Raw genomic sequence first — 12,649 nt, forward strand, 5'->3', positions numbered from 1 at the left:
GTAACGAAGATGTATTTAGATACATTAGTGTTAATCTCGTCCGATAAACTTGACAATGTACGTAAGTGCTATAATACAACTTTATATTATAAGTATATTAAATTATGTCGTATTCGATAAGGGCGATTCGGCCCAGTGCGCGATTGTTGTTAAAACTAATTAATTAACGTTTAAACTGACTTTTAGAAAGAGCAAATATGAAACTTTCCAAATATATTAAAACAAAAAGAATTAAGCATATTATTTTATAATTGGAACTTTCGGGGACCCCCCTAGCTACGCAAATGGTTAAATCGCTTCCATATTTGATTCTTGCTTAATTCTTTACACTCTGTCTGGTCCGGAATTGACGTCGAATTCAGCTTGTTAATCAAAATCTAGAGCTTTTTATCAAAATACAAAATTTTTCGGCTTCAGTAAAGTTTTCAGCTTCATTATGGAATCTTCTATCTCACAATATAGGTACAATTTTAACATGAATGCGCCCCTTAAATCAGGACTCTCGAGGCATTTATGATCTATTTTATTTTGAATGAAAGTCGGCCGCGAAAAGAGACTTTTATCTATGTAGGAAAAAGTAGTCCAAACATATTTCGCGGTAGCCCATTTATTAGGTCTATCTGTTCAATATATTTTTAGTCGTTATACGTCGTTTCTAATTAATGGAGACAGAAATCTTTATATGTCTATTTATTTTAACTTATTTACAATACACGATTCAATTTTTCTTCATGTAAAATTGTGCCAAAATTGTCTTGAATATATGAAGCTAACTATACCGTATGAAATATTGTTTTTAATCAACAAAAAGAAAGATTATCTTTCTAGTTTAACGATTGAAGTAACGTCATACAAAATTGCATACAAATACATGCAGTCCTTGGTAGTTGAGTTGTCTAAGTGGCCCAGTCATTTGTCAACTGAACAACGAGGATCCGGGTTCGAGTCCCAGGCTAGTGTATGGATGTAGTTTTCGTCTAAGCCGAAGGCCTTAGTTGCCAGTGCTTGTAAAATATAGTTAGGTTAATAGTTTATAAATATATCCTATACTTTAATAATAATAATAATAATAATACAAATACATACACAAAGCACAAAAAATGGTGTACAACGAAAAGTTGAAGAAGAACAAATATTTGAAGAAAATGAAATTATCAGTATGATTCCTTTAAAGATGCTTTTGGAAATTATCTTATGAAAAGTTTATTTAAAAATTTTCACATTTATTTCAGCTGGCTCGAGCTGGGCTTGATTTTAGTTTCCTGAGGGCGGAGCTCTACTAATCTTCACGGCGACTGGGGTAAGCTTTGGCACTCTTTTGCGCTTCCTTTAGTTGCACTTCCGTACTAGTATTAGCGTTGAAAATATAGTATAGCTATGGTAAGACGGCCAATGCTAGAAATAGCTGTAAAGACTGTCAAGCTGCCTACCTTTTTTTTGAAATAGTTTTTATTTAAAGATTGAGCTCAAGTCGGGGCAGAGTAATGCCACGTTCAGCATTTTACAGATAGATATCAAAATAGATACAGGACGTGCTTTCCTACATATTTATGAATATTAGCATTGAATCAAATTCATTAGTTGATTATTTAGATAAGTGTTACAGTTTAATACAATTGTGCGTGTATACAATATTTTATGTTTGATTGTGTGGTTAATGGAAAAAAAAAACGTTTCTCAAAATTTACACCAAACACGAATCGTTTGTCCTTGAATTTTTTTTAGCGTTTATAGCAAAGGATAAATGTACGGGAAATTGCTGAATTTTCTGTTGGGCATTACGGTTGGTTCCCAAGAGTCTAAAACTCAATGATACCAAGTCTTTCCTTCTTTTTGTTTAGCGTTTTTGTTTGGTATTTCTGTTCTTGAAGCTTTAATATCAATCACATACAAAGTAATTACCTTAATGTGTATTACAAATCTCCAAAGTTTGAAAGAAAATACTTTCCTATCCTTCAGGACACAGAAAATGAATTGCATTGCTTTAATCGTTGCATCTCTATCAAATCGGTTCAGTATTCTTTTCAGTTTTCAATTAAAAATATTGTGTATAAAAAAATGAAATATTTATGAAGAATCGATTACACAGGCCGACATGATTTTTGGTGACGTTAACCTGACGCTGATTCTGACTGCATACTCAGTTTTTGTTCATCACGTCCAGATTTTGTGAAATTAGGGGATCGAGGGTTGGAAAATAGGCACCCAAAAGTATACTACATAAAGTTAAAAATTGTTTTTCTACATTTTTAACGAATTGTAGAATTTCTTGTTTAAGAAAAATAGCTGTTGTTTTTTTAACATTACTTATAAACAATTTGTTAGATTCATAAAATTACAATAGTTTTTTTAAATTAACAAGTTGCAAATGCTTCGAATCCCTATAGCATACTTTTGGTTCGAATTTTACTCATTTTGGAACCATATCCAAAGTGCATGATAATATGCATGATAACAAAGAAACGCCTCTTTGATTTTGTGTAAATTGCGTTTAAATCATACCTAATATATTAATAGGTTAAAATAATAACGTTTTGAGTATAATAACTTGTTTATATTATACTAGAAAATATTGAAAATGAGGCCATTTTGAATAATTCCAACGCATTTTTTTCGAAATCCTGTCGTGATGGGCAAAAACTGAATACAGTGCCGTGATCAGCACCCCCAAATTACTATAAAAGACCTGTTGAACTTAGAACACTTTTTCATGACCTGGAAAATGTCGGCCTGTGTTATCGCTAGTTCCTAGCCTCTTTTTGCCACAAGAATTTGAACGAACATTCCTTCGTCTCGTTCGTTCTTCGTTTTCTCGTTCCTATTTACTTCAAATATCGACACTTAAAAACAACCAAACAATAAAAATACGGATATATGCCTATTTATTGATTCAGTTTCGCTACTTTCTGAATGGTTTCATTAAATCCCTTCAGATCTATTGAAACGGTATTTTCTGTTCTTCAGATTGGGGGCTGTCCATAAATTACGTAACGCATTCAGGGGGGGAGGGGGTCTCTGTGTGTGTGACAATTTGTGACATAGAGGGGAGGGGATGGGAAAGCTTGTGACGTAACATATATTTTTATAAAATGGGTCAAAAATTGTCAAAAATCGCGTTACGTAATTTATGGACAGCCCCTTGGACCAATTAGAAAAAATTGAAAATCTAAAACTATTTAAAGCAGGAAAAGATTTTCAATTTTTATACCCTTGCAGAGGACATTATAAAATTGGTCAGATGTTTGTAACGCACAGAAGGAGACGTTTCCGACCCCATAAAGTATATATATTCTTGATCAGCATGACAAGCTGAGTCGATATAGCCATGTCCGTCTGTCCGTCCGTCCGTCCGTCTGTGCGTATGCGTTTTACTCAGCCGTCTTAAGAGCTATCGGGCTGAAATTTTTTTTCGGGGTTTTTTATTACCCGGGAAAAATAAAGTATGAAATTCATAAGGATCGGACCACTATATCATATAGCTCTAGAAGAACTAGAAGAAACATTTTCATAAAAATCTGAGTATGCTATGAAATTTACATATGTGATAATATTGGATATAAAACCCCAGATCCCAAAACTTGAATGTGATCGGATAAATATAACACACACAGACGCAACGCTACATGAACTGTATGTGTATGCGTGCGTTGCTTTGCTTTGGGAACAAGGGAAGAAGAAGAACAAATTGTAAAATAGAGAGTAAAATTGTTTTGTTTGTATATTGATGAATTGAGTTGCAGAAAACAAATTTTGAACATGTAAAATTATTATTACCAAGGACTGCAAGGGTATATAAACTTCGGCATAGCCGATGTTAGCTTCTTTGATATTTTCTAATTTGATCGATATATCGATTTAAGGCAATTATTTTAACTCGATTAGTACGTCTCCAAGAAAAATTCTCAATAATTTAGCCAAACAAAAAGTTCAAAAACTCTTTACATAATTTGTTTTTTAATAGCCGTTTGCATTAAAATAGTTGTACGATAATTTATTATAATTTTATCTATAAAAAAAATTAAAATGCAATTTAAAAGCAAGTGAAACAAAAATATCTCCATCTTTTGTATAATATACATTTTTATATTCTTTGAAAACACATAAATATTGCAACAGTAACTTTTAAAAACCAAAATTTATTTAGTTCAGTAACACTACGTGAATAGGGATTCCGGGAGAAGGAAAATAATCCAATCTTCATTCGTTGAATTCAAAACTGATTTTATTTACAAAAAGGGTATATTAATTTTGGTCAGGAGTGTGCAACGCAAAGAAGGAAGCATTTCCGACCATATAAAGTTTCTTCTTGATTCTTATTATTGATCAGCATGACGAGACCAGTTCATATAGCCATGTCCGTCCTTCTGTCCGTCCGTCCGCCTGGATCAGCGCAAACTCCTCCTAGACCGTAAGAGCTACAGAGCTGAAATTTTGCATGTAGGCTTGTATATACTGCACAGTTTGTATATCTCGGATTCAGCCGGACCATTATATCATATAGCTCCCATACAAACGGCAAAGTCACGAACAGTGACTTTTCTCAAATAACTCTAAATAACTTCGTTACTTTTGACGCGTTTGCTTTCAAATTAAACATTTGCCAGTTCTATATATCTGTTAATGACTGTGCCGAATTTGATCAAGATCGGGTGACTATATCATATAGCTCCCATAGGAACGATCGGTCGAAAACAGTGACTTTTCTAATTACCTTCGTGCGGAAAGAGTAACAAAAAACTTGCAAGGGTATACAAACTTTGACGCGGTCGAAGTTAGCCCCGGCCCTCTGGTTAGAATACACCCGACCGACCGAGTGGTCGTATAACGCACGGCACGAATCGCGTGGACAAATACACAATAGAAAAAACAGACAAACAAATAATACTATAGCTATCTATTAACTAAATGGGATAGGATAGATGTTGTAAGTATATTAATGGAAAACTCTGAGCCGATTACAGGGAACAGAAGGTTGTAATCAGAGCAGAGGACCCTAAAAGGTTCATGCATGGCATAGTTAGAAGAACAACGACTAAGGGATAAAGGTATCAAAGGATGTCTACTCCGTCTACATGGTACCGACAGATTTACCTGAGCTAATAACTCAGGCGAGTTAATATCACCAATTAGGAACTCGTGCATAAAAATAACACCAAGCTTAATTCTACAGTTAGTTAAGGAAGGAAGGTTAATCAATCTTAATTAGTTAATCTACGGTTAGTTAAGGAAGGAAGGTTAATCAAGAGAATTCTACTAAAATACGAGGGCAAATTGACATTGCGATCCCAGCTTAAGCCACAAAGAGCAAATAGCAAAACTGCTTTTGAACGGATTCAAGTCTAATCTGGTGAGACTCATATTGAGGTGACCAAATGGAAGATCCATACTCTAAAATAGGACGGAAAAGCGAAGTAAAAAGAACTTTTGTACATAGAACGTTGTATAGGAGTCGTCAAATTCTTTTGACCATCTTTTAATGAAACCCAAAACACACATGGCCTTTGCGACCTTGGTGGAAATATGGCTGTTAAAATTTAAACTATGGTCCATAAGTACGCCCAAATCATTCATATTATTTAGACGTTCTAAAGGACTATTGTTTAGAAAATAAGTGACCAGTTGAGGAGAGTTACGAAAAAAAGTCATTATCTTACATTTGGTAGTGTTAAGATTTAGTAGATTAAACTGGCACGGGGATGGAAAGTTTTTAAGATCAGCTTGTAGCCGACTAAATGAATCTGTATCTTTATAAGTAAGACAAAGCTTGACATCGTCAGCATACAAAGGCACACGCGAATGAACAATGACTGATGGAAGATCGTTCATGGATAATGTGAAAAGCAGAGGGCCAAGATGACTACCTTGAGGTACACCAGAAGTCACAGGAGTGGAATCGGAAAAACAAGACTTAAAAAGTACCTTCTGTTTTCTATTTGTTAAATATTCTCGAACCCAAGAAAGGAAAAAGACTGGAAACCCAATGTCGTTCAGTTTAGAAAGTAATAAAGTATGATTATCAGTGCATACTCCTTAAAAAAATAAAGGTTGAAAATCCTCAAAAAAAATCTTGAGCAATTGTTGAGGCAGGTCGTAAAAACCCTAGTGGAACGGAGTATCTAAGGCAGTTTTCAACTTTGTATTCCCTTTAAGTTTGTTGTTTGTATCTAAACCATGATAAATATATCCGAATTGACCTTAATTGCATTGATAATACAAGTTGGGTGATAATAATAAAAGAAACACAAAGGTTTTTTACCATATATATATTTATATTTGTAAAAAAAAAGGACTCCATATTTCTTGAGTATTTCAAAATATATTCACTTATCATATTGGTTAGGTCAAAATAAGGCGGTAACAAAAATAGCACTATTCAGTCACAATGGCGAAAACAAAAGATTAACTTAATGTAAAACAAAAATACTTGTAATTCAAAACTATGATATTTAACTAGTGTGTTAATACTTGGTTGAGTATCCTTTATTGGCTATTACGGCCGCACAGCGCTTTGGCATGGAATCCACTAAATCCTGGCATCTAGAAATAGGAATCCTTTCCCAACTTTCTTTCACAACCATCCAAAGTGCTTCATTTGATGTTGCGTTGCAGGTGTGAACTGCCATTTTAACATCAGTCCACAATTTTTCAATTGGATTGAGACCCGGGGACTATGGAGGCCAATCCATGACGTTGATGGTGTTGTCTGCAAACCACTTTTCCGCTTTCTTGCTCGTGTGCTTGGGGTCATTGTCCTGCTGGAAGACCCAAACTAATGGCATTTCATCCTCTGCATGTGGTAGCATTATATTTTGCAGGACTTCAACGTAGACGTGCTGATCCATGATCGTCTTAATCCAATGAATCGGCCCTACTCCATAGTACGAAAAGCACGCCCCTATCATAATATTGCTTCACCGTTTTTTTTTGTGTACATTGGTCTGTACTCCTTATTTGGTGGTCTCCGAACGAAAGTACGAGATCTGTCTGTCCATATAACACGACTTTGTTCTCCTCTGTCCACAATATATTCCTCCACTCTTCTACTGGCCATTTGGAGTGTTGCTTGGCAAAGTTCATGCGTTTAGCTGCGTGTTTACTGGTCAATAGTGGCACTTTTCCCGGACTTCGAGTATTTAAATTATTTTCCCGTAGCCTAGTACGTATGGTTTCATCAGATGCAGAAATTTGTAAGTCTTTCTTAAGCTCTGTTGCTGGCTTAAATGGTTCTTTCTTGCTCTGTCTTACCAGACGCTTGACGAGTAATGGCGATATTGCGGATTTTCGCCCACGAGACGCGGCTTTTGGGACATATTTCTTGGCGTTCCTGATCATTTTGTTGGAACAGCCCAGTATAGGACCTATTTCGGCGAATGTTTTGCCTTCTTTCAGCATTTTTTTGATAAGTTTCCTTTTTTCGTCACTGCAATGGTTTCCGCGACCCATATTCAAAAAATTGACAATAATTTTGTTTTTAAACTATATTTTCCTTTGAAAAATAACTTTTTCTAATAAACACGAGGGTTTCCCAATGATAATTTTCGTGCAAATGCTTTTTTTCTATGACAACATGTGCTTAGTGCTATTTTTTTCACCGCGCTATTTTGCATTCTCCTTTCGATTTCGCTTCTTCTGAGAAGAACCATTATCATTTTTGTTCTCTTTTTTGCTCTTCCAAATCAGAGAGACTGTCAGTAAGGCAAGAGAAAAGAAACTTCAAACCAAAATTCTTTTAGTCAAGTTTTACTGTAAAATAAAGTGAGCTGTTTGTTTTGGTGCTATAATTTTCACCGGCACTGTACGTACATATGCACAAATTTAGTTTGGACATCTTCGATCTAAAACTCCATTATTTAAGGATTACTCCTGTGGGAGCTTTTTATATAGTGGTCGATCCAGACTGACTGATACATCGATAGTGACAGACCAAAAATACATAAATAAATAAATGTATGTATAAAGTAATAATAAAGAAATAATTTGTTATTCGTTTCACACTTCACAATGAATATACTAGTTCGGTAAGGGTATACAAAAGAGAACAGATACTTCAAGAAAATACCGTTCCTAACAGAGGCTATCGCACCGCAGGGGCAGATATACATACATATGTGAATATGCATATTCTCTCCCGCTCACACTCACAGCTATCTGTCGATTGTTCGAGAGAGTTCGCGAAGAGAACGTCTCGAAGTTTCCGAAAGAGAGCGGCCAGGTATAAATAGGGCCGGCAATTTCTCTTCGCAGCAATTCAATTCAAGCAAGCGAAGTGATAACATCACAGAAACAAGCAAAAGCAAAACAAGCGACTAGCTGAATAAGCTAAACAACTGAAAAACATTAAACGTTAAAAGTGAACAACTAAAACTGTTTAAACAAACTCAAAAGTCAACAGATTAATTTACAAATTCAAGCAAAGAAGAATCATTCAAGAAGTAAATTATTCAAGTAAAAGAACAATAAAAACAAAAGAATGCCTGCAATTGGAATAGATTTGGGTACCACGTTCTCCTGTGTGGGTGTCTATCAACATGGAAAGGTGGAGATTATAGCCAATGACCAGGGCAACCGGACGACGCCCAGTTATGTGGCATTCACCGACTCGGAGCGCCTGATAGGGGATGCAGCTAAGAACCAGGTGGCCATGAATCCAAGAAACACAGTATTCGATGCTAAACGTTTGATAGGCCGCAAGTACGACGATCCCAAGATAGCCGAGGACATCAAGCACTGGCCATTCAAGGTGGTCAGCGATGGAGGCAAGCCAAAGTTGGGAGTTGAGTTTAAAGGCGAGCCGAAGCGTTTCGCGCCCGAGGAGATTAGTTCGATGGTGCTGGCCAAGATGAAGGAGACAGCTGAGGCTTACTTGGGCCAGAGCATCACAGATGCAGTCATCACAGTGCCAGCCTACTTCAACGACTCCCAGAGGCAGGCCACCAAAGATGCGGGCCATATTGCTGGTCTTAATGTGCTGAGAATCATAAATGAGCCAACGGCGGCGGCTTTGGCCTATGGCCTGGACAAGAATCTCAAGGGAGAGCGAAATGTGTTGATATTCGACTTGGGAGGCGGTACTTTTGATGTATCCATTCTTACTATTGATGAAGGATCTCTGTTTGAGGTTCGCGCCACTGCCGGCGACACACATCTTGGCGGAGAGGACTTTGACAACCGACTAGTGACACATTTGGCAGATGAATTCAAGCGGAAGTATAAAAAGGACCTGCGCTCAAATCCACGGGCACTGCGGCGCCTTCGCACAGCGGCTGAGCGTGCCAAGCGCACCCTGTCATCCAGCACAGAAGCCACCATTGAGGTGGATGCATTGTTCGAAGGACAAGACTTCTACACTAAAATAAGTCGTGCCCGATTTGAGGAGCTGTGTGCCGACCTCTTACGCAACACCCTACAGCCTGTGGATAAGGCTCTGAATGATGCCAAGATGGACAAGGGACAAATCCATGACATTGTACTTGTGGGCGGCTCCACCCGGATTCCCAAGGTGCAGAGCCTGCTCCAACAGTTCTTCAACGGAAAGAGTCTGAACCTCTCGATCAACCCAGACGAAGCTGTGGCATATGGAGCTGCTGTCCAAGCTGCTATTCTCAGTGGCGACCAGAGCGGCAAGATCCAGGACGTTCTTCTGGTGGATGTGGCACCACTCTCACTTGGCATAGAGACTGCTGGCGGAGTTATGACCAAATTGATCGAACGCAATTGCCGGATCCCCTGCAAGCAAACCAAAACGTTCTCCACCTATGCCGACAATCAGCCTGGAGTTTCTATTCAGGTGTACGAGGGCGAACGAGTGATGACCAAGGACAACAATGCCCTGGGAACCTTCGATCTGTCTGGAATTCCTCCGGCACCTAGAGGAGTTCCCCAAATAGAAGTCACATTCGACATGGATGCCAACGGAATACTCAATGTCACCGCTAAGGAGATGAGCACGGGCAAAGCCAAGAATATCACAATCAAGAACGACAAGGGACGCCTGTCGCAAGCTGATATCGACCGAATGGTGAGCGATGCGGAGCGTTATGCTGATGAGGACGAGAAACAGCGCCTACGGATCTCTTCCCGTAACAGCTTGGAATCTTACGTCTTTAACGTGAAACAGGCTGTGGAGCAGGCCAGTGCCGACAAACTCAGAGTAACAGACAAGACCTCCGTGATTGAAAAGTGTGACGAGACCATTAAATGGCTGGATACGAACACCACAGCCGAAAAAGAAGAGTTCGACCACAAACTGGAGGAGCTCACCAAACACTGTTCCCCGATCATGACACGAATGCATCAGTCCGCCAGTCATCCGGCCGGAGCTGGATCTGGTGCCAACTGTGGTCAGCAGGCTGGCGGATTTGGTGGCTATTCTGGACCCACTGTTGAGGAAGTCGACTAAGCCAAAGAGATTCTACAATCATAGATATATTTAGTGTTTGAGACTGATAAGAGTTTTTGGTCGATTTGCCATTCCAAATCACTAGACTTAACATAGGAGAATAATAAATTTTTATATTGTTTTAAGTTATCCCAGGCTAGTGTATGGATGTAGTTTTCGTCTAAGCCGAAGGCCTTAGTTGCCAGTGCTTGTATAATATAGTTAGGTTTATAGTTTACAACTATATCCTATACTTTAAAACAATACAATACAATTGTTTTAGGTTAGTAACAAATTCTTAAATATATTCAAATTATTGAATCAAAGTTGAAACACAAATGACTTTTTTCTTCATTTCTCTATCAACAATATTCGTTTTTTAAGTATTTGGTTTATTGGTAAGTAAAACAACGATTCAAATTCCGTGTCATTAAGTTTTTCCTTTTTATACCCTCGCAAAAAGGGTATATAAATTTTGGTCAGAAGTGTGCAACGCATAGAAGGAAGCATCTCCGACATTACAAAGTATATATATTTTTGATCAGCACTACGAGACGAGTTCAAATAGCTATGTTCGTCCGTTCGTATGGATCAATGCAAACTTCTCCTAGACCGTTGAAGCTACAGAGCAGAAATTTCGCATGTAGGCTTGTATATCTTGGATATATCTTGTATATATATCGGATCACTATATCATATAGCTCCCATACAAACGGCAAAGTCACGAACAGTGACTTTTCTCAATAACTTCGTTATTTTCTGAGCTATTGCCGTGAAATTTAATATTGGTCAGTTTATTACACCTACAAACGACTGGGTCAAGATCGGGTGACTACGTCTTAAAGATCCCATAGGAACAATCGCTCGAAAACAGTGACTTTTGTCAATAACTTCGTTACTTTTTACCAGATTGCTTTCAAGTCGCTGTGCCGAATTTGATAAAGATCGGTTACCAAACTATATCATATACATAGCTCCCATAGAAACGATCGATGGAAAATAGTGACTTTGATCAATATCTTCGTTTTTTCCTATGTAGACGGTTCTTTCGCAAACAATAGCCTTTTTAGCTTTTTCCACTTTGATGGCTATAGGTAAGGAAAGAGTTACAAAAAAAGTTGTAAGTGTATACAAACTTTGACGCGGTCGAAGTTCATATACTTATGTGTAAAGCAACCTCCGAGTTCATGTCGAATTTTTTCTAATTAATGTTCCTTCTCTTCATAAATAACGATTGGACTTTGGCATTCGTTTATGAACTGGTGAATTTAGCTATTTGGTTTTTCTAGAATTGTGATGATCTTGAGTTGCAAAAGAGGATCGTTTGACATCCAGTTGCCATAAGTCCGAAAAACCTATACTTACAAATATATAACCTAACAGACATAGACATGACAAAGTCTGATTTAGACCGACCTATCCGGTTGACTCGTGCAACGCAACACGTGCAGTATGTATATAGAAGCCCACATGCAAAATGTTAGCTACAGAGCTTATGCGGTGTAGAAGGCGTTCGCGTTGATCCGAACAGACGGTCGGAAATGACTATATGAATTCGTCTCGCCGTTCTAATCAAGAAGATGCTTTCTTCTATGGTTTGCATACCTCTGAACAAAATGAATACACGCTTTTGTCAATCAATCGTAAGAACTCGAAGCTATAAGCAAAAATACGGTTCGGCTTTACGCAATAAAAATGGAAGTAGGATTGAACTTTCAACTAATAAGTTGTTTAAGTCTGAAAATCGGTTTTTGATTTCTGTACAAAACATTCACTAAATGGTTTTCAATAAATACAGATCTATTTTCCAAGATCATTTGCAGTTTCTTTATATTAGCGTCAAAATTAAATGTAGCGCTCAGATTAAATGTAAGTAAGTTGTCTCGCCGACTTAGGTATACCATAAACCAGTAAAACAAATATTCCAAATTTATAATAACAAATGCATTAACATATTTTTAAAAAACTCTGTTCACATGCTTTTTACAAGCATATCTTATTGTTAGTATTTCGCTCACTCAAGCATACGGCCAACCTAGCGCCACCACCATCCGACGGACAACTCCGTCCTGAATGTTTTGTTTTGTTTTTTTTGAAAGAATTCAGTTGCAGAAAAAGAATTTTGACATGTAAAAATATTATTGTGAAGGACTACAAGGGTATATAAACTTCGGCATAGCCGAAGTTAGCTTCTTTGATATTTTAGTCCGATTTTGATAAAATTCGCTATTTTTATTTTATTACGAGAGATAATTTAGATAGTTTTCAAAT

At 37.4% G+C, this 12,649-nt stretch overlaps 1 protein-coding gene across 1 annotated transcript; it reads left to right on the top strand.

Annotated features, from left to right (window-relative positions):
- Positions 1–8,247: 8,247 nt before the first annotated feature.
- LOC6650372 (major heat shock 70 kDa protein Ab) lies at positions 8,248–10,528 on the top strand. The gene has a single exon (XM_002072650.4). The coding sequence runs from the start codon at positions 8,471–8,473 to the stop codon at positions 10,397–10,399; it is 1,929 nt and encodes a 642-aa protein (XP_002072686.2). The 5' UTR covers positions 8,248–8,470; the 3' UTR covers positions 10,400–10,528.
- The last annotated feature ends 2,121 nt before the right edge of the window (positions 10,529–12,649 follow it).

This window comes from Drosophila willistoni, chromosome 3R (genome assembly GCF_018902025.1).
Source record: "Drosophila willistoni isolate 14030-0811.24 chromosome 3R, UCI_dwil_1.1, whole genome shotgun sequence".
NCBI classification, from domain to species: Eukaryota; Metazoa; Arthropoda; class Insecta; order Diptera; family Drosophilidae; genus Drosophila; species Drosophila willistoni.

Excerpts from the sequence above, each read along its gene's own strand:
- LOC6650372 (XM_002072650.4), top strand. The coding sequence starts at position 8,471 with ATGCCTGCAATTGGAATAGATTTGGGTACCACGTTCTCCTGTGTGGGT.